The 27,417-nt window shown below is 33.9% G+C and overlaps 1 protein-coding gene across 1 annotated transcript; it reads right to left on the reverse strand.

The window, feature by feature from the left end:
* Nucleotides 1-21,497: 21,497 nt before the first annotated feature.
* On the reverse strand, nt 21,498-27,347 carry NIR1 (nitrite reductase 1). Its single transcript, XM_016325018.3, has 4 exons — nt 26,748-27,347; nt 25,631-25,985; nt 24,466-24,754; nt 21,498-22,515 (listed from the first exon to the last, which is right to left on the reverse strand). Exons 1-4 carry the CDS (start codon nt 27,145-27,147, stop codon nt 21,775-21,777), a joined length of 1,785 nt encoding a protein of 594 aa, XP_016180504.1. The 5' UTR covers nt 27,148-27,347; the 3' UTR covers nt 21,498-21,774.
* Between the last annotated feature and the right edge of the window lie 70 nt (nt 27,348-27,417).

Here is a 27,417-nt window from a genome sequence, read left to right on the forward strand (position 1 = left end):
ATTATTATTATTATTATTATTATTTTAAATAAAACATTTTCATCTACTGTATTCTTATAATTTTGCCGCATTTTCATGGATTTGTTGGTGATAACTGTGGCAGATCCAGTTTGGATTTAATTCACGCCACCCCATTTAATTCCGTTAATATTATCACATGCCTATGGCCTATGACTGCCACGTTTGCACCTTAAATTCAATAAAAAAAACCCGTCGTCAGAAAACACTGAATGTTCTTGCTCTTCTCAACACCACCCACCATCTAATTAATAATTGTAATCGAACATTTGCTTAGCTACAATTCGCACATAGCAAGCTTTGTGTCTTGTCATCATGTTTATGTTCCTATTAACTCAGAACGTAACAGTTTCTCCAAATACTTCAATTTGACTGAAGATATGCCTCATCATCCTATGCGAGGAGCAATAACATGTAGTAATAAGTGCTTATCCACATTTGGAGCTGTCGCTAAACACGCGTACAAAAGTATAACACTTTATTTGAAACACGGTATATGTGATGCTACTATATGGTAGTTAATTTTTCATACAAGTGCGGCTACAAAAAGCAATGAACTTATACTCCAAGAATGTGGATTTATCACGGCTCTGTAGCTTTGCATTGATGCAGTGAGGATAAAATTTTGATGAATGGCATTACACATATCGCATATGGTTCCTTGTAACTGGCTCAGGAAATTCAACAGCCAACTTTAATATAATGTATTACCTTATTCACTGAAAACTGAAAAAAGTAAACTAAACAACTAAAATATAAATGTAATAAGATATAAATTGTAAAATTATTTTATTTAATAAAAATTTTAGAATTAGATTACTCATTTAAGATTTAAGGTTTAGAGTATTTTAAATTTTTTTTTGTTTTATACCTTTAATAACAAGTTCATTTTAATTTAAAAGAGCGTCGAACACAACATTCTTTTTAGAATGTATTAGTATTTGCGAACTGATAAGTGTGTGATATTTAAATAATAAAGTCAAATTGTTAATCCCATTTGACTTGATTATAAAATGGTGGTGTATGTTAGCTAGATTATGCGGCTCCATTCTTTGTTTTTCATAATTTCATAGAATATAATGAGGTTATTATAATAAAACTTCGCTTTCATCATTGATAAGATCAGTGAATCAGCTAATAGCTGTAGCTGCTACTCTCTCCGACCACAATGCTTGATCTCAATCTAAATCCAAATAAAGTGGCTTCTCCATTGAGTCTGCGAAAGCAAGGTCACTTTCTTACCTCAAGAATATATAGTGGGACGATAGGTGTTATTGTTAAGCAGCACTACTGAGTCTGGGTTGAGATGTACGTTTGTCATTTTTATTTTCCAAACATTTAAAGGTGCTGCCAAATAAATAAATAAATAAATATATATATATATATATATATATTATGCTTTTCTAGTGGTAGTCAAAATATTAAAATATGGTAACATCTTTTGATTAAGTGATTATTATTACTTTAATAATTACAATTATTCTACATGAACGGTTAGACACAAAAATTTAATCACCATTCAATCATCTTTGTAAAAAAAAATATATTTAATATTTATAAAAAAATTAATTATATGACTATAAAAATATTTGATTATTTTGTTATAATAGATTTGATTATTTTATTTTAAATTTTTTTATTATTCTAATAATCAATTATGTTATTAAACAATAAATATAAATAAATATCTAAAATATTTTTGTAAAAATTGTAATCGTTTTTAAATAATTTGTTACAATGGTAACTAATTAAAAATATATTATATTTAACACATTATTAAATTATAAGAACCAACCTATGATTAGATAAAATCTAGTAACATACTAGTGTAGCAAAGATAATGGAATAAAATATGGACAATAATAATGACAATATTATCTAGAATCGCAAGTATTTGCATCTGTCTCTATCTATTCGTGAGGAATAATTATCTACTCAAATGGGGGGCGGGAGAGGTCGGGTTTAGAAAATTTTCGCTCCTATGTATCCGTTTTAATATATATATATATATATAATTTTAATATATAATATATGTAATATATATAAAATAATTAGTAAAATAATTAATAATATTGTATTATTTTTAAATTTTTTATTTTAATTTATATTATATATATAAAATATAAATATATGAAATTTAAAATTTAATTTTATTTATTAAATTTTAATATTATAAAAACGAGACATATTAAGATTTAATTTTTTACTAACTACAAATGAAAATAAAGGAATTTTATACAAAATTATTTTAGGACAGAAAAAGGTTAGGTAGGACAAAAATAGATCACTATCCATCTCATTGTCATCTCTATAGATAGAATTGCTACAAAAAGAAAGAGAACAAAACGGAAAACAAGGTGCCCGCTAGGTTTGTACCAAAAGAAGACAAACAAAATCTGAAAAGCTGAAAGATTATTAGCAGCAGTAGTAGGTGCCTCTATTTATTTATTTATTTATTTTTTATAATTATTTGGATTTTGGAACAAATACATGCGGCGAATTGAATAGCGTCGGCATTTCATGCTTCGATGGGTGGCTTAAGAAAGTGATTACGATGAGTCTATGAGGGAGAAAGGGACTCCCATTATCCTATATTTATGACGTGGATTTTGGTCATGCCTTAAGGGCCTTGGAGCTCAGGGGAAAGTTACCTCTCATATTGGAACAAGTGCCTCATGTGTGGCCGCGATTTCCACGTTGCCATCTCATGTAAGAGATCACCACCCCACTTCCGTTATTTTTCTGCCTAGTCACCCCTATATCAAGGTTTTAATGAAAATACAGAAATTTACTCCACTATTCACAAATTTATAGTAACGTATAGTCACAAAAAAAAAAAAAAAGATTTATAGTAACATATCTATATTCAATTTGATATGTGGTAAATTTTTGTTCGTGTCTAACCAAGTTAGATTGGTCTAATAGTTAGCTCACTAGTCCACTTAAATAAGTATTGGGGTTTGAATCCCACTTTGTATATACAGCAATTCATTGGCTAATAATAAACCCTTAAATAGAACTCAATACCGCGGTGGATTAGTAAAAAAATTTGTTCATATCTACTTGTCGAGTTAAGTCCCAGTTTGGTCTCTAAAATTGGTAAGCTGCAATGATTTAATCCTTAACTTTTTAATTGCTATAATTTAGTCCCCCAAATTCAAACAAGTACACAAATGTAGTCCTTCGTATATTTTCCGTTGTTGGAGCTTAACGCCGATAGTGACGTGCCCTTACTACCAGAATGTCACGCTTCCGGCTGCGCCACTCTGATAGTGAGGAGTATTATGATGACTTCTATATACTTAATAATAAGATATTAGCCTTTGACTCGAAAACGTATCGCTGTTTTGTTGAAAAAATCAGAAATACTGTTAAAATTTTACCAACATGTATATATCCAAAACTTCTTATACAAGTAACTTATACATATTATATACAAACAAATCATACAACTCCTATCCCTCTTAAAAAATTATAATAATAAAGGCAATTGAAATCTATAACATATGTATACAAGAAAAAATAACATATCTAAGAACTTAGCAAAAACTTTGCAGGCTTCTTCGTCCGTCTTGAAAAGAGAAGTCTGTAGGAGGGTGAGAACATCGTCCTCAAAAGGGTTCTCAGTAAAGGGTTTTTAAGAATTGTTACAAGAAGATATTCTAAATAAAACTATTTTCACACGTAGTGATCATCAGTTCATTAATCAAATATAAAACTCATATTTTCTTATAAAAATTTCACGCAAAATAACATTTCATACATTTCACCGCTTACTAAGAAACCATTTTAACCAAAATACTTACCATTGATCAAATCAACTCGGCCTCCGGCCCAAATCTAATCAACTCAACCTCTGGCTCAAATTAAATCAACTCGGCCGTTGGCCCAAAATCAAATCAACTCGGCCTACGGCCCAATTCAAAACAAATCATCATTAAAACTCAATCACAAAATAAAATCAATAACAGACACAAATAATGCAAGACAAACACAATCAGAGAGCAATTACAACCAGTACAACAAATAACAATTAGACAGAAAACATTAGATATGCAAACCAAAATACTTAAGCACACCCAGACAAAGAAAACAAATGCAATATGATGCATGCCTGTCCTACTTGCCGTGAGCTCAAGTGTCGGTTAAATCGCCAGAGCCTAACACATCCAGTAGCTAAACTGCACATTGTCTCTAGGTTGCGCATGTAAGAACCGCAACTAATCAACCGGTTAATTAAGTGATTATATTGCCCAAATTAGCTTCTAAAAAGTTAGAGTGAGAATTTGAGGATTTAAATGTGATTTTTGAACTCAGTGGGTTTTTCTGAGTCAGAAAATGTGTTTTCTGTGAAAAATCGTGAAAACCCACGAACCGGCAGTTGAACCGATTGAACCAGTTCAAGTCTACCCGGTGCCGCACGAGAAATAGTGGAAAAAGTCAAAAAACCTTAGAAAAATATTAAAAATAAAAAACCGGACGTTAACTTTAAAGGTTTGGCCCGAAGTTAGGCTAAACGGGATAAAAACGCTAACGGATTGGACCGGGCCCAAGTTGGACCCAAGCCTAACATATATAAGGGCTCATTAATGAACCCTACCCTCTCACAAACACACACACATAAGAAATTGAAAGAAGGAGAAGAGAAGAGATTGAACACTATTCATCATCATCTTCTCAAGCTCATATATTGAGCTACAAAGCTCCGATTGCCGCACCGTTTGCGGCTATGCATTCCTTGTGAAGAGCTCTACAAAACCCATATAAGAAACTAGTAGGGAAAGCTCGAATCCCTCTCAGTTATTCTCCTCAAAATTTCGAAAATCTAGGGTTTTGATTAAGTGAGTTTTTGTGATTTTGGATGTTTAGGTTTACTCTAATCCTTGCTTAACATTGGGATTTTGCTTCCAAAGCTATTGGGAAATAAGAGCTCTTGAGCCTTTGTGAGATTATGTTTATGTTGAGCCCTAGGTTGATTTGTGGTGATTTATATGTATATAGCTTGATTATTGTGAGTTTGGGAGCTTTTGGAGCTTATTGGTACTTGTTGGAGTTACATTGAAAGCTTGGATTGTGGTTGAGAGCTTGCTTGTGCTCAATTTTGAGTTTTGGATATATTAGGAATCGGTCAAGGTATGGTTTCTGTTTCCTCTATGTAGTATATAATATTCATGGACACTTAGGCTAGCGACCTATAGGATAAGTTTGAATTATAATGGTTGATGAGTTGTGAATGTTGATGTACGATGATTGATGAGCGGATAATTTATACGCTTTTTGGCATTGTTTTTAGTATGTTTTTAGTAGGATCTAGTTACTTTTAGGGATGTTTTCATTAGTTTTTATGTTAAATTCACATTTCTGGACTTTACTATGAGATTGTGTGTTTTTCTGTGATTTCAGGTATTTTCTGACTGAAATTGAGGGACTTGAGCAGAAATCAGATTCAGAAGGACTGCTGATACTGTTGGATTCTGACCTCCCTTCACTCAAAGTGGATTTTCTGGATCTACAGAACTCGAAATGGCGCGCTTCCAATTGCGTTGGAAAGTAGATATCCAGGGCTTTCCAGCAATATATAATAGTCCATACTTTGGCCAAGAATAGATGACGTAAACTGGCATTCAACGCCAGCTTTCTGCCCAAATCTGGCGTCCAGCGCCAGAAAAGGAGCCAAAACCAGAGTTGAACGCCCAAACTGACACAAAAGCTGGCGTTCAACTCCAAGAAGGACCTCTACACGTGCAACACTCAAGCCCAGCCCAAGCACACACCAAGTGGGCCCCGGAAGTGGATTTATGCATCAATTACATACTCATGTAAACCCTAGTGACTAGTTTATTATAAATAGGACCTTTTACTATTGTATTAGACATCTCGGAACGCATAGTTCTTAGACCATGGGGGCTGGCCATCTCGGCCATGCCTGGACCTTTCACTTATGTATTTTCAACGGTAGAGTTTCTACACTCCATAGATTAAGGTGTGGAGCTCTGCTGTTCCTCAAAGATTAATGCAAAGTACTACTGTTTTCTATTCAATTCATCTTATTTCGCTTCTAAGATATTCATTCGCACTTCAACCTGAATGTGATGAACGTGACAATCATCATCATTCCCTATGAACGCGTGCCTGACAACCACTCCCGTTCTACCTTCGACTGAATGAGTATTTCTTAGATCTCTTAACCAGAATCTTCGTGGCGTAAGCTAGAATGATGGCGGCATTCAAGAGAATCCGGAAGGTCTAAACCTTGTCTGTGGTATTCTGAGTAGGATTCAATGATTGAATGACTGTGACGAGCTTCAAACTCGCTATTGTTGGGCGTTAGTGACAGACGCAAAAGGAGGTTGAATCCTATTCCAGCATGATCGAGAACCGACAGATGATTAGCCGTGCTGTGACAGAGCATGTGAGCATATTTTTCACTGAGAGGAGGGGATGTAGCCACTGACAACGGTGATGCCCTTGCATAAAGCCAGCCATGGAAAGGAGTAAGACTGACTGGATGAAGATAGCAGGAAAGCAGAGGTTCAGAGGAACGAAAAGCATCTCCATTCGCTTATCTGAAATTCCTACCAATGATTTACATAAGTATTTCTATCCCTATTTTATTATATTAAATTCGAAAACACCATTATCAATTTATATCTGCCTAACTGAGATTTGCAAGGTGACCATAGCTTGCTTCATACTAACAATCTCCGTGGGATTCGACCCTTACTCACGTAAGGTATTACTTGGACGACCCAGTGCACTTGCTGGTTAGTTGTATCGAAGTTGTGAACCATGGTATTGGCACCATGTTCTTGGCGCCATTGCCAGGGAAAGAAGGAGCCATGAATTTTACATCATTAAAGTGTAATCACGATTACGCGTACCAAGTTGCTCACGTTGCCAGGGATTATTCGAGCCTGGACATCACAATTTCGTGCACCAATGATTTATTATGAATTGATGATGATATGGTGATGATGATTGATTGTGTGAATTTGAAAAGTGAATTGTGATAATATGTGTGATGTTGAGGTTGATGAAAGGGTAATGTGATTGGAAATATGTGAAAGAAGATTGATTAGAATGTAATATATGTGGTATATTGATGTTGAGGTGGAGGAGGATGAAATGTGAAGGAAAATGTGGTAAGCTTGGTGTAATATGACATAGAGGGTCGATTTTGATGAGAAATGGAGTTTTGAATAGTTTGGTATGGTTTTGGTTGTGTTTTACAAGAAATTGTGGAAATTGTGAACTTGGGTAAAAGTTGGTTTTTGGTGAACTTTGTCTAATCATAACTTTTGCCTCAGTTTTCAAACTTGGTTGAAATTTGTTTACAATTAAAGTCCATTAAAAACACTTTAAATTGATATAATGTTTGCAAAATTTGGAATTTTGTAGAGAAAGTTATGATCATTCAAAGTTGCCGTTAAAAATCTGAAATTCTGCTAAAGTTGCAGAATTTTATGATTTCTGGTATGTGCGCACGCACAGCCCTGTGCGCACGCACACCTCTGTGAAAATTTCACCCTATGCGTACACACACGCAGAGGCAGGTAATCTGCTTGCAGCGCTAGCACAGCTTGTGCACGCACACACCAATGAGAAATTGCAACCTGTGCGTACGCACAGCCCTGTGCGCACGCACACATTGGGAAGGCCAGTCTGTTGGGGACGCTGGCACAGGTTGTGCGAGTGAATAGGCGTTGTGAATTTTGGCACCTGTGCGTATGCACACCCCTATGCGTATGCACACGTCTTAAAACTCTCCAGAGCGTGCGCGCGCACACCCCTGTGCGTACGCACACGCTCTGTTTCTCAAATTTTCCTTTGTTTTCAACTATTCTACCTTTCCAACAAGGTTGTAAGCTTCTATAACACGATTTTAGGACTCTTGGGCTCAGTTTTGGACATTTAAAACATGGAAAAGATTTTAAGGGTTTTAAATGACATTATTTGGGAAAAACTAGAAAACGGAGGTTAAGGTTTATGGCATACTGAGGATGGTTTGATGGTATGTGATGAATGGTTGATGTATGAGATGATAATTGTGGAATTGTTGAGTTCGGAATGAAAAAGTGAATTGACAGTGGTTGAGATGAGTCGAAGATTCGAATGTGTGATGAGGAATCATTGATGTATTAAACTGTTTTCTAAAAAACCACTGCACTACTGTTTTATGTTGAGATTATGAGACGCTGTGCACCCGGCAGGGACGGCGGTTGGATCCCGCCTGTCGAGGTAGCGGCGGTTGCGTAAGGGCGGTGGTTCATCTCGCTTGCGTTGAGATGTGAGGTCCGTGGCAAGAGTATCCCGCTCGCATCCCTTTGGATCAATAGAGCATGCAGGCGCAAAATCCTTGATAGTGATCCGAGCACTATATCTCGGGGGTTCCCATATGATGATTCCGAAGGGTGACATCTCCATGGAGATGTGTCGGGTTGGCAGTTGAGCCGATAATGTGATATCACAGCCAGTAGGGTAGGCATTCATCATGTGCATCTTCTATCTGTTTGTATACTTTGCCGATTTGTAATTGGTTGCCTAATTGTATAACATGCCTAAATGCTACTTGTATTACTTGTCTTATATGCTCCTACTTGTGTTTTATTTGCATTGTATATAATTGTGCTTTCTACTGGGATTGAGGAGGTTCGGAAGGCGGTGGCGATGGGATTGCATGGAGGATAGGTCGGTGGAGGCTGTGGGACAGCGATGTTTGATTAGATTAGAAAATCCCCTAAGAGTTAGTACCCTGTTTAGTTATGTTAAGGTTTTATATAATTATGTTTTATTGTTTTAGTATGCTTTAAGTTTGAAATCTTGTGATGGATATGAAGTCTAGGATTGCCTTTGGCGTCCCGGGGTCTTATATCCTACATCACTGGGCACTGTTACTATACTGAGAACCTCCGGTTCTCATACCATATTTCTGTTGTATTTTTCAGATGCAGGTCGCAACCCACCCCGGTGAGTTGTTTAATTGGTGACAGAAGTGGAGGATCCAGATACTTCTTTTTGAGTCTTTTGATTTATTTTGTATATGTTTCTCACTTTTGTATTTTGCTTTGCCTAGAGGCTTGTATTTGAGAGAACAAAATTTGTATAAGCTGTTTTTACTGGCCAGTTCCTTTTGGTCTGTATATATAGCTAGCCGACTTAAACTCCGTGAGCTGTGGCTAGATTCTTATGATATTATACTATGATAGTTGTTATGCGGTATCTATTTCTGGTGCTTTAAGTTAGTAGCTTCGTTAGTACGTTTTGCGCTTTGAAATCCAATTTTGAGCTATATCCTTCATCGGGCTTCTAGATTATATTAATTCTTCTATATATTATATGTATGAGTTTAGAACTGTCGTAAGCTTTGATTAACCTTTGCTTTACGACGCGAGGTAAAGCTTAGGCTAATTAGGGTGTTATAGCGCATCCCTAGGAGGAACACAAATGAAGGAGAGTGCCTTTCCACCTTCTCCTGAAATAATTACGAAGGAGGGTGTCTTTCCACATCGAAGGAGTGTGCCTTTCCACCTTACAACCAGATAAAGATATGGGAAAAAATAATACGAAGGAGCGTACCTTTCCACCTTCTCCATACCCACATCACGACAAGAGAGGGAGTCCTTCATCCTCAACTTGCCAAATTTGTGAGTGGGACAAAACTGTCGTCTTCACAATGTCCATCATAATCTCATTCTATTCATATTCACCATCAAACATAAACGATTCAGAATCAAAATGAAATCATATAAACCAAAACCAAATTATTTAAACCAAAACCAATTTTAGTTTCATTCTTATTTAAAAAATTCTCAAGAGGCTCAGAAATCATCCCATTTCTCTAAATCAAATTCAAATACTTTATCTTCCCCAAAACATCTCAATACTTTTCTTATAAAAATTTCGACAGCATCTCCTCTAAAATTTAGACTTTTGCCACCCTTCAAGGGTCCAAACCAAACCATTTCCAAATCTCAAATCCTTTTCCAAAATCAAACAAAAATTCAAACTTCCAAATATCAAATCGTTTCCAATTCTTCAAATCATTTTTAATAAATCAGCAAAACCAATTTCAATATCAAAATATTTACAAATCTTAAATTATTTTAGCAACCACCAATTTAACAAAATAAATTAATAAATCAAAATTCTCAATGACTCTAATGCAATCAAGAAATCAATATAACTATCAAATGACCACTTCAACAACAACCAACCAGGCAAGCAATTACATTTATTTGAAGCAACTCAATTTAGTCAATAAGACTTACAAAAATCATAAACATACATTTTTCGCATTAATATCAACTTATAACAATTTTTGAAAGTAAAATGAGTTTAAGAAATCGCCCCTACCTCAACTTGTCAAAACCCTCAAAATTAAATGTGTCTAAAAGCCTTATTCTCTTGTCCAGCAATAGCAGCAAAGAGCTTCGGCGGTAACGCAGTCACTTGTTGTCACACGCAGTAGCGCCACCGTCATCTCCACTCTTTCGGTTAGCCTCAAACAGCAACGGTGGCAACTTCTGACGGCTCTGGTGGCAGTAAGGGCGGTGAAGAAAACTACCACACCTTCCCTTCTTCTCTATCGTGTCCTCTCTCTATCTTGTCTGATTCATTTCGCGGCAGCTTGACGGCGATGCTCCTCACGGCTGCGGCTATGGAAGGTTCAGCGGCTCCCTCCGGCGAATTCTCCCAAATAAAAGTGGTGTCACCGTGAAGAGGAGGAAGATACGAACACTTTAATCGGATTATATTTTTCATTGGAGTTATGGAGCTCAAAAAATTGAACGCCAAAAGTTGGAGGTTCCATGGTTTCTCATTCTCTCTCTCACACGGCCTTTCTTTCTTTTGGTGATGAAAAAGGAAAATTAAGGGCTGATGATGATGATTATATAGTGAAATAGTGGGATACATGTCATTAAGGGGGTTGGGTGTCGCAGTTTCAAGCTGTTGAGTCGGTGATTCAAGTTATAAATATCTTAAACGGATAACTATGAAAGATGGATATATTAAAACATAAGTAATAATATATATAGGAATAAATATATATGAGTTACTAATATAAATGACATTATTCATATAATGATAAAAGATATACGATGAAGTAGTAGCAAAACTAAGTTCACTGAAGAATACCGATATTTACTTATACTGACAGATTTTGAACTTGATAATAATAATATTAACAAAACTTTATTTTAATCAAAGCGTGTAATAATAATAATAATAATAATAATAATAATAATAATAATAATAATAATAATAATAATAATAATAATAATAATTTTATCCTTTCTTGAAATATCTTGTTATAATACAATCAATTATATAAAATATTTTATTATAGAAAAATTATTTAATAACCTTAATTTGTCCAAATTCAAATGATAATAATAATTATAAAAATTCAATTTAATTTTGCCTAATAAAATAATTTCTAAGAAATAGTTCAAATTAATAGGATAAATCATAATTAAGTTAATCTTTAATAATTATAAAATCAATTTAATTATTATTAATAAATTAGTTTCTAAAAATAAGGAGCTCTAATTAATAAAATAAATTATAACTTATTTATATTTAGATTTTTCGAAAATGCGGGTCGTTATAAAGTGGCTCAAGCTTTGCCATGCTGTACATATGGTACGCGAATTGTTTGTTTCCCAGCAACGGCTCTAAAAATTTGGTGTACATAATGTGATCTCAACACTTCTTCACAACTCCGCGTAACTAAACCAGCAAGTGCAATGGGTCGTCCAAGTAATACCATACGTGAGTAAGGGTCGATTTCACGGAGATTGTCGGCCTGAAGCAAGCTATGGTCATCCTTGTAAATCTCAGTTAGGCAGATTCAAATGGTTATGAGGTTTTAATAATTAAAATATAAATAAAATATAGAATAAGATAAAGTTACTTATGTAATTCACTGGTAGGAATTTCAGATAAGCGTATGGAGATGCTTTGTTACTTCTGAACCTCTGCTTTCCTATTGCCCTCTTCCAACCATGCGTTACCTCCTTCCATGGCAAGCTGTATGATCCTCTCGGATGAAAACAAATCCATATGCGCTGTCACCGCACGGCTAATCATCTGTCGGTTCCCGCTAGCGTCGGAATAGGACCATTGTCCTTTTGCACACTGTCACTTGTGCCCCACATTCGCAGGTTTGAAGCTCGTCACAGTCATCCCTTCCCAGATCCTACTCAGAATACCACAGACAAGGTTTAGACTTTCCGGATCCCAAGAATGGCTGCCAATAATTCTAGCCTATACCACAAAGATACTAATCTCACGGATTCGGTCCGTGTATTAGATATCCAAGAGAATATACTCCAGCTGTCGTCCAATGACTACGTTAAACATCATGTAGACCGCTTTGTGGTTGTCAGGCACGCGATCTTGGCTAAGCGAGTAACGAAGATTGGGTGATTGTCACGGGTCACCCCTTCATTCTGACTTAACTGAATTAAGTACGAGAGTATATCTTGGAGAAGAAGTAGGCGTGAATTGAATAGAAAACAGTAGTAATTGCATTAATTCACGAAGAACAGCAGAGCTCCACACCTTAATCTATGGGGTGTAGAAACTCCAGCGTAGAAAATACATAAGTGAAAAGAGGTCTAAGTATGGCCATGAGGCCAGCCTCCATGCCAAAGGTCTAAGGACTAAACATCCAGAGATGGTAAAAAAGACGACGTAAAATAAATCTCTAAAAGTTGTTTTTATACTAAACTAGTAACTAGGGTTTACAGAAAATGAGTAACTAAGTGCAGATAGTGCAGAAATCTACTTCCGGGGCCCACTTGATATGTGCATGGGCTGAGCATTGAAGTTTTTTCGTGTTTAGACTTTTCCTGGAGTTAAACGCCAGCTTTGGTGCCAGTTTGGGCGTTTAACTCCAATTCTGGTGCCAGTTTGGGCGTTTTGCACCAGAATTTTTAGGCTGACTTTGAACGCCAGTTTGGGCCATCAAATCTCGTACAAAGTATGGACTATTATATATTGCTGGAAAGCCCAGGATGTCTACTTTTCAAAGAAATTGAGAGCGCACCAATTGGGCTTTTGTAGCTCCAGAAAATCTACTTCGAATGCAAGGAGGTCAGAATCCAACAGCATCTGCAGTCCTTTTTCAGCCTCTGAATCAGATTTTTGGTCAGGTCCCTCAATTTCAGCCAGAAAATACCTGAAATCACAGAAAAATACACAAACTCATAGTAAAGTCCACAAATGTGATTTTTGAATAAAAACTAATAAAAATATAATAAAAAGTAACTAAAACATACTAAAAATTATGTAAAAATAATACCAAAAATGGTATAAATTATCCGCTCATCAACATATTATAACGACGTTGTACACGTTTTGGCGCTAAAAAAAGTACTAAACGATGTCGTTTGATGGTTAATTGTTCAAAATAGAGGAGTATAACGTTTTAGTATTGTTCAAACCCCCAAACACCGTCGTTTAGTGCTAGCATCGAAACGCGTACAACGTCATTTTAATATGTTCAACGTGGCAAGACTTAAGTCACGTTACTAACAGCATTGAATTTGGGGTGACAGAAAATACACGAAAGACTATATTGGTGCAATTTTTTAAATTTAGGGAACTAAATTATAGCGATGGATAAGTCAATGGCTAAAATAATACAACTTGTCAATTTCAGGGACCAAAATAGGGTTTAATTATTCCTTGTTCAAGTAGCAAAATTAATTAGAAGAGAGATATTTAATTAGTGTGAAAGGTTACATCTTTAAATTTGGATGGAAGAAAAATATTAGGAAAATTGAATTCAGTTTGAGAGAAGAGTGATTATATATACAGGTTTAGTTAATATGTATTCTTAGAACATATAATAAAGTTACGAATTAAAAATTTTTTTATAGAAACAATGCAAAATTTAAATTTTTAATATATTTGTACGTATGTTGTGTATTTATTAAAATAAAATATTTAAAATTTTTTATTATATATGAAATATTTTTTATGAGAATGAAATTTTTATATGAAAATATATTTATAGTCATCTATTAATTGATTTAAATGCTAATAAATGATATACAGGCAATTTATATAAAGTATAAATACTTAAAATGTCATATTTTAGGTGATGTATAGGATGTGAATGGGTCAATGATTTCATTTAACAAAAAATATAAGTAAAGACGGATAAGGGTAGAATGACATATTTTAGGTGATGTTACTGGGATCACTTGGCCCAGAAGAGTAAGCATTTGTAGTTTGTCTTTTTCCTTGGGCCTCTGGCCCTTAGTTTACCAAAATTAGTAGACAAGGGTTGAGGATGAAACTCGGGCTTAAATTTAAAAGACTCATTACCCAAAAAGAGAAATTAAAAGACTTATAGACTGAACTGTCAAATACGTTTAAGACCAAAATCCAAACCGTCCAAGACCTAAACAAAAAGACTTAACTATCTAATTGGGCCATTTGTTACAGTGTTGCACTTGTCCAATACACTTGTGCCGGTGAGTTGCAAATTCATCTGCACAAATTTACAATAAATAAACAACGAGAAAAGTTTACCCGACCAAAAAAAAAAAGTAAAATAAAAAAAAAAATTTAAGAGCCACTAATGTTAATTTATATTGACTATTACTTTTAACTAGTAATTTAATACCTTTAATTTAGCAAGCTAACTTCACATTTTTAGTTAAAAATAATAAATTTTACTGGCCGTATCGCATTGGTCATAAACAAATATGAAAACAAAAATTCTTAGACCAAACTAAAAAAAATGTAAGATTTCGGTATACTTGTAACTGAGGCATGTGGTTTAGTGGCAAAAGTATTTGCCTTAATCCAAAGCCACACAAGTTTGAATCCTAGCCGTGGCTAGGTTAGTGTGTGTGGGTGTGTGAGTGTGTAATCTAAGATTGGGGTTGTTTAATCCATCAAACAAAAAAAAGGTTACTAAGTTACTATGTCAATAAAACATATTTTTAAAATTTTTTAACAACTGCTACATAGTCCTTTAACTAATTTTAATTATAAATTAATCCCATATATTTTTTTTAATTATAAAAATTGTCTTTAATTTTATAAATTATTATTTTATCAATCATCTATTATGTTTATTAACAATAAAAAACAAAAATAATAACGAATTAGATCTTCCATTGATCGTAATAAACCTCTTGGCCATTCTAATGGATTAAAAGTTTATATTTGATCGTGACGTTCGTGATCAACAATAAAATCGTGTTTCCTTGAAAACCAATTGATTGGAATTTCAAAACAATCGATTGAATTATAACTCAATCGATTGGATTACAGTTTATCACAAAACAATCAATTGAAAATTGCAAGGCAGCATGATTTTCGCATAAATCAATCGATTGGTTATATGACCCAATCGATTGAACGATGAATAAAAAGTAGATTTTTGTAATTCAATCGATTGTTTATACTCTCCAATCGATTGAATGCTTGAAAACAACCTGAGGTCTCACCAAAACAATATGGATTTGTCAAATTCAATCGATTGGTTGTGTATGTGAATTCCAATTCAATCGATTGGAAAGCGTTGTAAATGATTTTTTGCTGAATTCAATCGATTGTTAATATATTCCAATCGATTGAAATTTGAAATGCCTATTTATTAAACAAGAAAATCATGCGTATTCACACCCAGTCTCTTTCCGTTTTCTAAAACGTGAGAAACTTTCTAGATTTTAGAGAGAGGAGAAAGGAATCGAACTGGTATTCTTACGTAATCGAAGCAAGGTGTAATTGAGGTTATATATTAAATAATATTTTATTTTGTTATTTAGGTACTCCTTAGGTACTCCTAAAGTTATATATTAAATAATATCATCTTTTTATTCCTCCATTTGTCTTGAATTACCATAAAATAACAAAAATTAAAAACCTTAAACCCTTAAACTCAGTTTTCTCACCCTCAAATCTCAGTAAAATTTTTACCTTGAGCTTATGGTTGTTACGTGAAGCCAAGAAGGGTGCAAATTCTGGATCATTTAGAATCTCCATCCATTTGCCTTCCCTATGTTTCTCGACGCCTCAATGAGCGCGTCTTCTTCTTTCTTCCATTTCTCCCTTTGCTTACCCATTTGACTGCACCATAACAACAATGATTTTTCTAACAATTCAACTTGAGAAGTTTTTTGAATTTTAGAGAGAAGAGAGAGGAACCAAACTGGTATTCTTATGTTTCAAAACGGAGAGAGACTAGGTGTGAATACGCATGGTTTTCTTGTTTAATAGATAGACATTTCAAATTTCTATTAATTGGAATATATTAACAATCGATTGAATTCAGAAAAAAATCATTTACAACACTTTCCAATCGATTGAATTGAAATTCACATACACAACCAATCGATTAAATTTGGCAAATCCATATTGTTTTGGTGAATTCAATCGATTGAGTAACAAAACCAATCGATTGTTTTGGTGAGACCTCAGGTTGTTTTCAAGCACTCAATCGATTGGAGAGTATAAACAATCGATTTAATTACAAAAATCCACTTTTTATTCATCGTTCAATCGATTGGGTCATATAACAAATCGATTGATTTATGCGAAAATCACTGTAATCCAATCGATTGAGTTATAATTCAATCGATTGTTTTGAAATTCCAATCGATTGGTTTTCAAGGAAACACGATTTTATTGTTGATCGCGAACGTCACGGATCAAATATAAACTTTTAATCCATTGGAATGGCCAAGAGGTTTATCACGATCAATGGAAGATCTAATTCGTTATTATTTTTGTTTTTTATTGTTAATAAATATAATAGATGATTGATAAAATAATAATTTATAAAATAAAAAATTATTTTTATAATTAAATAAAATATATGGGGTTAATTTGTAATTAAAATTAGTTAAAGAATTATGTAGCAGTTATTAAAAAGACTTTAAAAATATGTTTTGTTATGGAACTATTTAATGGTCCAAACATTTTGGGACCATCGAATCCGGTCCATTAGTTAGAGGATAGTTTGTTATGATTAACTTAGGAGTAGCAAGCATTCCGTTAGAGTTAGTTAGACACTGGTTTAGTCAGCCTCAATTCATGTATATAAATTGTTGGTGGGTTCCAATTTCAAGTGGGGTCACACAACTTTATAAATAAATAAATAAATAAATAAAGGTAAGTGACTTTTAGGCCACGAGAGACCGAGAGAGGGTTTTAGAGATTCTCATGTTGAAAAGAAAGAAAGAAACGAAGCAAGGGCTTCGGGGTCGAGAGAGAAGAAAAAATTGGGGAAAAAAGAATATGTAATTTTTATTCGATTAAATCGGTAGATTCGTTCTATTTTTTATGAAATTTTAGTATGTTATTCTTTGTGTAGAGATGAATATTAGAATATAACTTGCTAGTTGTATTATTTTTTTCTTTGTCTAATTTGAGATACTCAGTTTATGGAGGGTTTATGTTAATTCTATCAATTTTGATGATGTTTCTTATTGATTGCTGAGATGTCCTAGTGCTACTTGAAAGACTAATTGTGTACCAATTATTTTGATAGTGAAAAATTTTATTGGACTAGGTCCCGTGAGTTTTTTGTCCCTTTTTTGAAATTTTTTCACGTTGATGTCTGATTATTTAATTTCTGCCATTATATTTGTTGCTTGGAGTATCTTTGGTATTGCCTATTTAATCGCACAAGTTGTGGAAAAATTATTTTTGGTGCTTTCGCTATTAGACAGGTTCTTGTTTGAAGGAGTTGTATGAGAGGAAGAATGTGCAAAACAAAACATTTTTTATTAGGAAGCTTGTCAATATGAAGTATATTGAAGGTAAATCAATATCGGAGCACGGGAGTGGATCCTCTCCAGTGAACAAAAAACTGGATGGTATCCAGTGCTTAATCTAACCATTTATTACTCTCTCTCTCTCTCTTATTTATTTCTGATCCCACTTATAGAATCAAAGGTGAGAAATCACACTGTATCTTGTCAAGTGTTAAAAAAATTGGAGAGGATCCATTTCCTTGGAGCACTTGAGTACTTTTCAGGAGACGGTGAACCAACTGACAATAATGAAATCACTTTGAATGATGAGTTGCAAGCTTTGTTGCTGTTGAGCTCTTTGCCTGATAGTTGGGAAGTTCTGGTTGTGACACTGACTAACTCAGCTCCAAAAGGAAAGTTGACGTTAGCAATGGTTAAAGAGAGCATGTAATAAAGAAGCTAGAAAAAGAGAGCAAGGGTTGACTAATGCCTCCTCCCAGTCAGAAGCACTTGTTTCAGAGTCACCGGGGGGGGGGAGGGAGGGAGGAGTCAAAGTAGAAAACCTCACAGTTCTGACAAATCAGAGAGTCAAAGCAAGTCAAGAGGAAAGTACAAGCCAAAAAAGGAGTTTATATGTCACCATTGCGGCAAGTCATATAAAGAGGTATTGTAGGTTCTTGAAAAGAGAACAATCAAGGGGAAGAAACGAAGACATAGATAAAGATAATGATAAAGAAATTGTTGCTATTGTTTATGAAGATGTTCTTATCACATATGATGAAAATTATGTGAATCTTATCTGTGATGATTCCACTTTGATTATGGACTCTGGTGCCTCATGTCATGTCACTCCGAGGCATGTATTTTTCACTTTCTATACTGCTGAAAATTTTGGCAAGATCAAATTGGGAGACAAAGGAGTGTGTGATATCATTAGTATGGATGATATGTGGCTTGAAACCAACATGGGATGCAAGTTGCAGTTGAAGAATGTTAGGCATGCGCTAGATATCCAGTTCAATCTTATTTCAGTGAAGACATTGGATCAAGAGGAGTATTGTACTTCTTTTGATAGTGAAAAGGGACTCTCATTGTTGCTAAAGAAGACAATAGTCTCACTACTCTCTACCAGTTGCAAGCAAAGTTGTGCAAAGAAGAGGTGAATGTAGCTGATGATTCCTCTTCTAATTTGTAGTATATACGTCTTGGTCACTTGAGCGAGAAAGGACTAAGCGTCTTAGCCAAGAAGCACTCACTTCCCATAAAAGATACAACTTTAAATACTTATACTCATTATTTTGTTGGAAAGTATAGTAGAGTATCATTTCATAATTCTGGACCTCATAGGAGATCACATGTTCTAGATTTAGTTCACACTGATGTTTACACTATGGATGCTAAGACACTAGGTGATGTATCATATTTTGTTACTTTTATTGATGATTATTCTTTAAAAGTGTGGGTTTTTGTTTTGAAATCTAAAGACCAGATGCTCGATATCTTCAAACACTTTCATGCAAGTATTGAAAGAGAAACAGAAAGAAAATTGAAATGTATTAGAGCAGATAATGGTGGTGAATACAGAGGTCCGTTTGAAGAGTATTGTAAAGGATATGGGATCAAACTTGAGAAGACGGTTCCTAAGACTCCTCAACATAATGGATTTGCATAGAAAATGAATCGCACTATCAATGATAGAGTCAGGTATATGCTCTCTCATGCAAACTTGCCTAAATCCTTTTAGGATGAAACAATAGATTTGATCAACCTTTCTCCTTCAATTCCACTAAATGGTGATGTTCCAGAGAAAGTTTGAAGAGGGAAAGATGTCTCTATAGTCACTTGAGAGTGTTCGGCTCTAGGGCATTTGTTCACATTCCAAGAGATGAAAGGTCCAAACTTAATGGAAAGTTAAAGCAATGTATCTTCATGGGTTATGGTCACAAAGACTTTGGTTACAGATTATGGAATCTTGTGAGCAAGAAAATAATTAGAAGTTGAGATGTGATTTTTCTTGAAGACCAAACTATTGAAGATCTTGAGAAGACGGATAAGTCAACAATAACTTTTAGACATTCTGCTGATAATGAATCTGGTCCTTCCACTAGACCTCCTATTGATGGGGGAGATGTACAAGTTGATAATGATGGTGATGATTTGCATGATGAACCTACACCTCAACCTGAGGTGCCAGATGCAGAAGTTCCACTAGATGTTAAAGTCCCACCTGAATCACCAGTTGAACCTGAATTGAGAAGATCTACTAGAGAGCGTCGTCTTTCTCAAAAATATTCTCCTCATAAGTATGTGATGAATACTGAGACTGGGGAGCCAGAGAGCTACCAGGAAGCTATGTTTGATGAGCATAAGGAAGATTGGTTGAAGGCCATGCAAGAAAGAATGAAATCCTTGCATGAGAATCATACGTTTGAATTGGTGATGTTATCGAAGGGTAAAAGAGTATTCAAGAATAAATGAGTATTCAAATTGAAAGCAGATGAAAATGTCTCACGGCCAAGGTACAAAGCTCGATTGGTTGTGAAAGATTTTGAGCAAAAGAAAGCTATTGATTTTGAGGAGATTTTCTCTCCAGTTGTGAAGATGTCCTCTATTCGATTTGTACTTGGATTGGCAGCTAGCTTGAATTTAGAGGTTGAGTAACTTGATGTGAAGACTGCATTCCTTCATAATGACATAGATAAAGAAATTTATATGGAGCAACCAGAGGATTTTGAGGTTAAAGAAAAGGAACATCTTGTATACAAGTTGAAGAAGAGCTTATATGGGTTGAAGCAAGCGCCAAGACAGTACACGAAGTTTGATTCCTTCATGGAAGGTCATGGGTATAGTAAGACTTCTTCTAATCATTGTGTATATGTTAAGAAATTCTTTGATGGTGATTTTATAATTCTCTTGCTTTATGTTGATGACATGTTGATTGTTGGTCATGACGCTGAAAAGATTGAAAGTCTTAAGAAAGACTTGAACAGATCCTTTGCTATGAAGGATTTGGATCTTGCAAAGAAAATCCTTGGCATGAGTATCACTCGTGACAGGAAGAATAGAAAACTGTGGTTATCGTAGCAGAAGTATATTGAGAAGGTTTTAGAGAGGTTTAGTATGAGTAATTCCAAACCTGTTAGTACTCCACTTACTAGTCATTTCAAGCTGAATTCGCGACAATATCTTATAAATGAAAAAGAGAAAGCAGAAATGAAAAAGATTCCATATGCATCTACAGTTGACAGTTTGATATATGCTATGGTTTGCAGCAGATCGGATATTGCTCATGCCGTTAGAATTCTTATTAACATATAAAAGATTATCAAACATATAAAAGATTATAGTAACATTGGATTATTATTCTTATTAATGCCAATAATGTTAATTCATTACATAATAAATTATAAGAATAATAACCATTTTTTATTTTTGTTTTTAATTATATTTAAAAATTAATATTAAAAATTTAAGATTGATAAATAATATGAGAAAAAAAAGTAAAAGAATTGAGAAGTATTTCAATTAGAGTTAAAAAGATTAAAAAGTAATTTAAGTTAAGTTGTGTGAATTAATCACTTAATCTAATGTGACAATAGTAGAAAACTAAAAGGTTAACAATATATTTAAAGACTATTTTAGATTCTATTTTAATTTATTACTAATTGATAGATATATAGTAGCTAATTTTAATAATTGATTTTAGTGTCAAAGAAATTTTTTTTATAGTGCATTCAATAAACATTTTTTCATTCAGAGTTACCAGTAAACTTATTCAATTAAGATGATATATTATTACATGAGCATGAACCAAAATGAGACTAGATCTTTTTTTTTGGTTGACACTAGATCTTTTGGAAAGGTCAAACTTTATTTTGATAATGTTACATGATAAGTAAGTTACAAGAAAAGTAAACCTCTAACTTAGAAACCAGCAAAGAATAAATTCTATCCCAAAAAAAAAAAAAAAGCATACACATCATACTAGAAGAGACATCCCTTTGATTTCAAGCATCTCATCACTTTGTCAAATAATTTATTCATCCCCTTCCTCCCTGTTTCTTACGACAGCCCCAAATTTATTTACCATAATGTCCACAACTATGGGGACTAGGTCCTTACAAGGGACACCCTTCTTATAAACCTCACCCAAATGAGAATCACTTCCAATCTTCCCTCCTAAGTAGATATCAACCCCTTCAACGGCCTTACCATTTTCATCCCTAGTCATGCACCCCATGAATCCAATATCAGCAACCTGAACCTGCCCACAAGTATTAGGACACCCAGTCCAATGCATTCTCACAGGCCTCGAAACCGACACGTGTCTCTCAACTTCGTCAGTTACTTTCAACGCCCTTGCTTTTGTCTCGATTATGGCTTGTCCACAGAACTGGTTACCGGTGCATGCAACTAACGTTTTCATGAGAATAGAAGGTTCTGGAGAGAACCTTTCCTTCAGTAAAGGCTCCTTAAGTAAGGTTTCGAGTTTTGAGCTTTGGATGTTTGGGATTATTATGTTTTGCTCCACCGTGAGGCGGAGTTCTCCGGTGCCATACTCGTCAGCTATACGGGCTAGCTCGTTCATTTCTTCGGCTTGAATTCTGCCAACCGGAATGTGGATTCCGACGTAGCTTAGGCCTTCTTGCTTCTGTGGATGAACTCCTAAGTAATCTCTTCTTTCCCATTGTTTGTCAATTAGATCTTCTTGTGATGCTCTTTCTAGCTTCTTCTCTGGCATTCTTTTCTCAACTTCTGCCCTAAATACTTCAATTCCCTGCGTAATTTGCCAATGTGAATGACAATATAAGACCATGCATGCATTCAAAAGTAAATCAAATAAGAGATGTGTTATTTCTACCACGAATAAAGATGTTTAGTAAACTCTTTAACATGAAGATATTTTTATATATGCTATCTTTTTTTTAGAGAAATGTTAGAGGCCAGCAATTTTTGTAATTTGTAAACATCAAATAGTCATCAAGATGGTTTTAATAGTGTGAGATTGGTATAAAATTTCATCTAATGGCTCACTTTTCTTTGCTGGTTATATGCTGGCCAGAATTTAATAAAATTGCTGGTCCCTAGACTTTTCCTTTTTTTTATTATATAAGATCTAGAATCTATTTTAATGTAAAATAATGGCTCTTAAAATATTTATTCCATGCTTTAAAAATATTTAAAGTCACTATTTAAAATTTATATGTAAAATATTAAAAATGAAACACACGCTAAATCTACTATAATATAACATATTTCTTATTATCAGGGTTAGAGATGAAATCTTAAAAAACAAAAAAGCTTTGAAGATGATTCTTGAGTTAGAAAGATCGTAGAGATGTTTTAAGAAGAAAAGAAAGAAAGAAAACTAAAAACTTGAGTAAAAACTGAACTAATGATCTCAATTACACTAAGTGACAGAAACCGATATCTCAAGTCTATTTATAGACCAACTCTAACTACTACTCCTGTTATCCTTCTATGTTTCTATTATTTCAGTTATAACAGAATTTGTTCCACACTCAACACTTATTACATTTCTACATTTCTTTTGCTAATTAAAAAAGAAAAATGTTAAGGAGTTAATATTTTTAGTGTAAAAAAAAGAAAAGGTTAGTATTGATTTAAGGATTTAGTTGACATGTGTTCTATGGACACATGATAAACTTACTATTAAATATTAGTAGAAGGTTTTAATTTTTTTATTTAATAAGTAGAAAACAAATGTATTTGAAATTGCGGGATTGATTGATTTAGGCATTTTTATTCTTGTTTTCTATGATAAAAATAAGGCATGAAAATATAATTGATTAAATATTTTAAAAATATTTTCAATGAAAATATTTTCAAAAAAATAGAACAAAGTAAAAAACGGTATTTCTATGTTTCTAATATTTTTTAAAATGTGAAAATTTTAAAATAAAAATAATTTTTTAAAAATAAAACAAAAAATAAAAATAAAAAATATTTTCGTAAATCAATTAATCTCTTAAATTTTTTGTATTTCTAATAATTTTTTTAATTTATAATTTTAATATGTGTCCTTAAAATACAAGATAGAAAAACTCTTGATTTAAATATAACAAAAGCAATAAAAAGCCACCTAAAATCTCTCATAAAAATAGCTACACGGATATTTCTGAAAAATGAAGTGTAGTGTACTAGAATAATCAAATCGTGTTGACCATAGGATTCAGACCCGGAGATATTTTAACAAATTGCATGAGTTTATTACTACTACTACTTTTGGCAGGTTTAAGATTATTTTGACATAATTAAATCATCCCACAATGTACTTGTTTGATTTTGACACAAGGCAAGAAGTGAATTGCATGAGTTTATTATTGTATTGTCCTACTCCCATCCCCTGCATAAGAACTAGACAAGAAGTTGCATTCAAAAACAGAGGAAATATATGTTATACTTGGATAACCTGTCATGTTGATTCCAGCATTCATACCCAGAGAAAATATATTTCAAATTACAATCGCATTTGTTTGAGTTTAATTTCGATAAACTAACAATGTGATTTTACTAAGTCATTTAATTATATTCGTTCTTTTAGATAACCATTTATGCAGTCAATGTAAAAGGTAATTATTTTTAGTGACGTATATCAAAATTAAATTCTTATCGATTGATTTGATGAAACCAAAACAATAAGAAAGCAAGAAGTGGCAAAACCAAAACAAAAACATTAGATGAAAGTATAAAAAGGGAAACTTACGAGTTCATCAATTAACCACATCATCCTAGTTTTCTGTCGGTTGCCTCTGAAGCCAAGATCCCTAAAGGCCTCAAGAACAGCCTTGCAAAGAGGGATAACATCATCAGCTGAGACCCATGCATCAAGTGGAACTGCCTCTGCGCATCTCTTAGCACTGAAGAAACCACCAACCAATAGGTTGAATCCAAAACGGCCATCCTTGTTGGCAGGCATGTAAGCCAAATCATTTATGTGTGGATGCTCATACAGTTCATGAGACCCTACCACGCACACATTCCACTTCCTTGGCCTGCATTTACACGCATTAACACTCTAACTAATGCTTCTAATGCCACTATGTTGTTACTTGTTAGTAAATAGTAGTGCCTAACATCTACCAAACAAAATATTGTATTCTTACATAAATATATAATACAATTTTGGCGAAATCATGATTAATTTTTGTTATGTTAAATTTTTATATAACTTTTATCTTGCTTAAATATTTTACTATTCATTTAAAAAGTGGACCTAGAGAGGTACCTTGGAGTAACGGTTGAGTTGTATCCATTGACTTCAAGGTCACAAATTTAAATTATGAAAACAACTACTAAAGCAATGATCAAATTAAGCTACCTACATTTCAGTTTTTGAGTAAGATTCTTTCTTGTTTAATAATATTACTAGATAAGTTTAGGTGCTTTAGACTTATTTTCTATTGTTTCCCATACATTTTTGAATAAACAGTGAGATAACACACATGATAAGGTTTTATGATATTCATATGATCTCATGTTAATCTATAATATCTGTACTTAATACTTTATAATTTGATTATATTTAACATGCACTATCAAGTAAGTTTTTCTTGGGTTAGATGCGATAATATCTTGTAGTCATAAAAGTACATGAAAGATATAACACTGTATAGTTATTTTTTTATAGGGTAAATTCTAAGATGCCTACAAATTTTGTGTGTGAATTGTCTAAATGTGAGACTCACTTTTTTATGAAGTTAAGATATGTGTAATTTGTAAGCACCATAGAACATACCTTTTTCATATAGCAAGTTGAATTTCTCTTCCCTATCATTAAACAGAGTATAAAACTAAACTCAACCAATCTAATAATAGAACAAAATGAGTACATTAAGTGTAAAATATTTGTTAGTATAGTTAGTACTTACAAGTTAGAGACAGCAGGGTTGCCAAGAAAATTATTGGTAATAAATTGTGACAAGAAGTTGGTGTAAGGTCTTGTATCAACAATCTCACGAGGGTCAATGCCAGCAAGAGGGTTACCAACAGGGTTCCTCACATTGTCCATCCCACTCTGCAAACTTGTCAACCCAACCTCTGCCAGACCTTTCAAGATTTCCGGCACGTCAGACAGCACCACTCCTCTGATCTGCCAGTTCTGCCTTGTCGTCACGTCGGCGCAACCATCTTTTCCATACTTCTTTATCACGCTTGCTAAGTACCGCGTCTGCGCGCTTGTTGTTATTCCGTTTGGAAGCTTCAGCCTCATCATGAACCTTCCATCTGAATTTCACCAATCCAACATATAATTTGAGTAATATTAGGTAACCATCTTTTTTCACCCAATATCAGCTAACTTTTTTAAAATTATTCTGTTTATCTTAAATTTTAGATTCTAAATCATCAATCTTAAATTATAAATCTAAACACTAAAATTGACTGACTAAAAATTGGTTTCCTACATTTTCTCTTTATACAGAGATATGATCGTGTCACGGGAAAATATGAAAACGTATAATTAAAAAATTTAATCAAATAATATAACAATTTCAATTTTCAATTATCATTTTCAAATAGAAACATCTCACCTGATTTATTATAGTTTGTAACCTAAATGATGATGAGAAGAATTATACCTACTATATTTGTGATTTTACTTACACGTGGTTACTATATACACAAAGATGTGATCATGTGAAAATGTTGGCATGAAGATGTAAAACATGAATAAATTAAATAATATAACAGTTTTAGATTCATCTATCGTTTTCATAAGACATATTGTTAGTTCAAAACAAAAGAAAAAGAAGCACGATGATACAAAGATTATACAAACACCACAATCAACAGTTAAAAACAAAGAACCTAACTAATCGAATGTGCTCTCTTCAAGTTTTCGACAAACTAGTCCTTTTCAAGATTATATGATTTCTAGACAACTAAACCAAAACATATTACGAAAGAAGAAAAATCAATTGTTGGAAGAAAAATAAAAAAATAAAGGTTGATGATGAGAAATATACACATATATATAGTTAGACTTACATTGATGCTTTCTCCTATGAAAAAGTCCAAGCCATTTGAGCCTAATATCAATATCATCTTTGGTAAGCTTAGAACTCTCAATCTCCTCAAGAGATATCTTAGAAAGTTGTTCAATACCATTCTCCATGAAAAGCTTCATTGGGTCCGATTCAAGCTTCACCTTCTCCTGAGGGTTGATGCCTCCCCTGTACTCTTCTTTCAGAACCCAGTAACCGTCTCTTTGCTCCACTCTAGGCTCCAACCTGGAGGCGTCCACCTCCGAAGGAGGGGGAGGAGGAGACGTGGCCGGAGCCGCCGTGGGAGTGGTGGCCGAGAGGCATGTTGGTGTCTTCGGGCGGCAAGAGAGGGAGGAGGGGGAGCATGGTGGTGGGGTGAGAAAGCGAACAGAGAAGGAAGACATGATGATGTTTGTGTATGTTATGGTGATGGCGGTGAGGGAGAAGGAGAATGAAAAGAGTGAACATCTTTGTAGGGATAAGAGGTTGGGACTTGGGAGTGAAAGGGGACCTTAGGAGATAGCAAGAGCTTCTTTCTTCATATCTATGTCCTTTCGCTCCTACTAAAGGTTATCTTGTTTTCTTCTCACCCCATAAACATCTTAAATTCAAATTACAAAAAAAAAAATAAATAAATAAATAAATAAAAAAGATTATTTATACATTATTTTCAA

The sequence above is a fragment of the Arachis ipaensis genome, chromosome B10 (assembly GCF_059453495.1).
Source record: "Arachis ipaensis isolate K30076 ecotype BB chromosome B10, ASM5945349v1, whole genome shotgun sequence".
In the NCBI taxonomy this organism is placed as follows: Eukaryota; Viridiplantae; Streptophyta; class Magnoliopsida; order Fabales; family Fabaceae; genus Arachis; species Arachis ipaensis.

What these genes read in the sequence shown, in the direction of transcription:
- NIR1 (XM_016325018.3), bottom strand. Translation starts at nt 27,147, where the DNA reads ATGTCTTCCTTCTCTGTTCGCTTTCTCACCCCACCACCATGCTCCCCC. An exon ending in TCATAGGAGAAAGCATCAAT is followed by an intron (nt 25,986 to 26,747) that starts GTAAGTCTAACT and finishes GGTGAAATTCAG; the next exon opens with ATGGAAGGTTCATGATGAGG. An exon ending in AACCCTGCTGTCTCTAACTT is followed by an intron (nt 24,755 to 25,630) that starts GTAAGTACTAAC and finishes GTGTAAATGCAG; the next exon opens with GCCAAGGAAGTGGAATGTGT.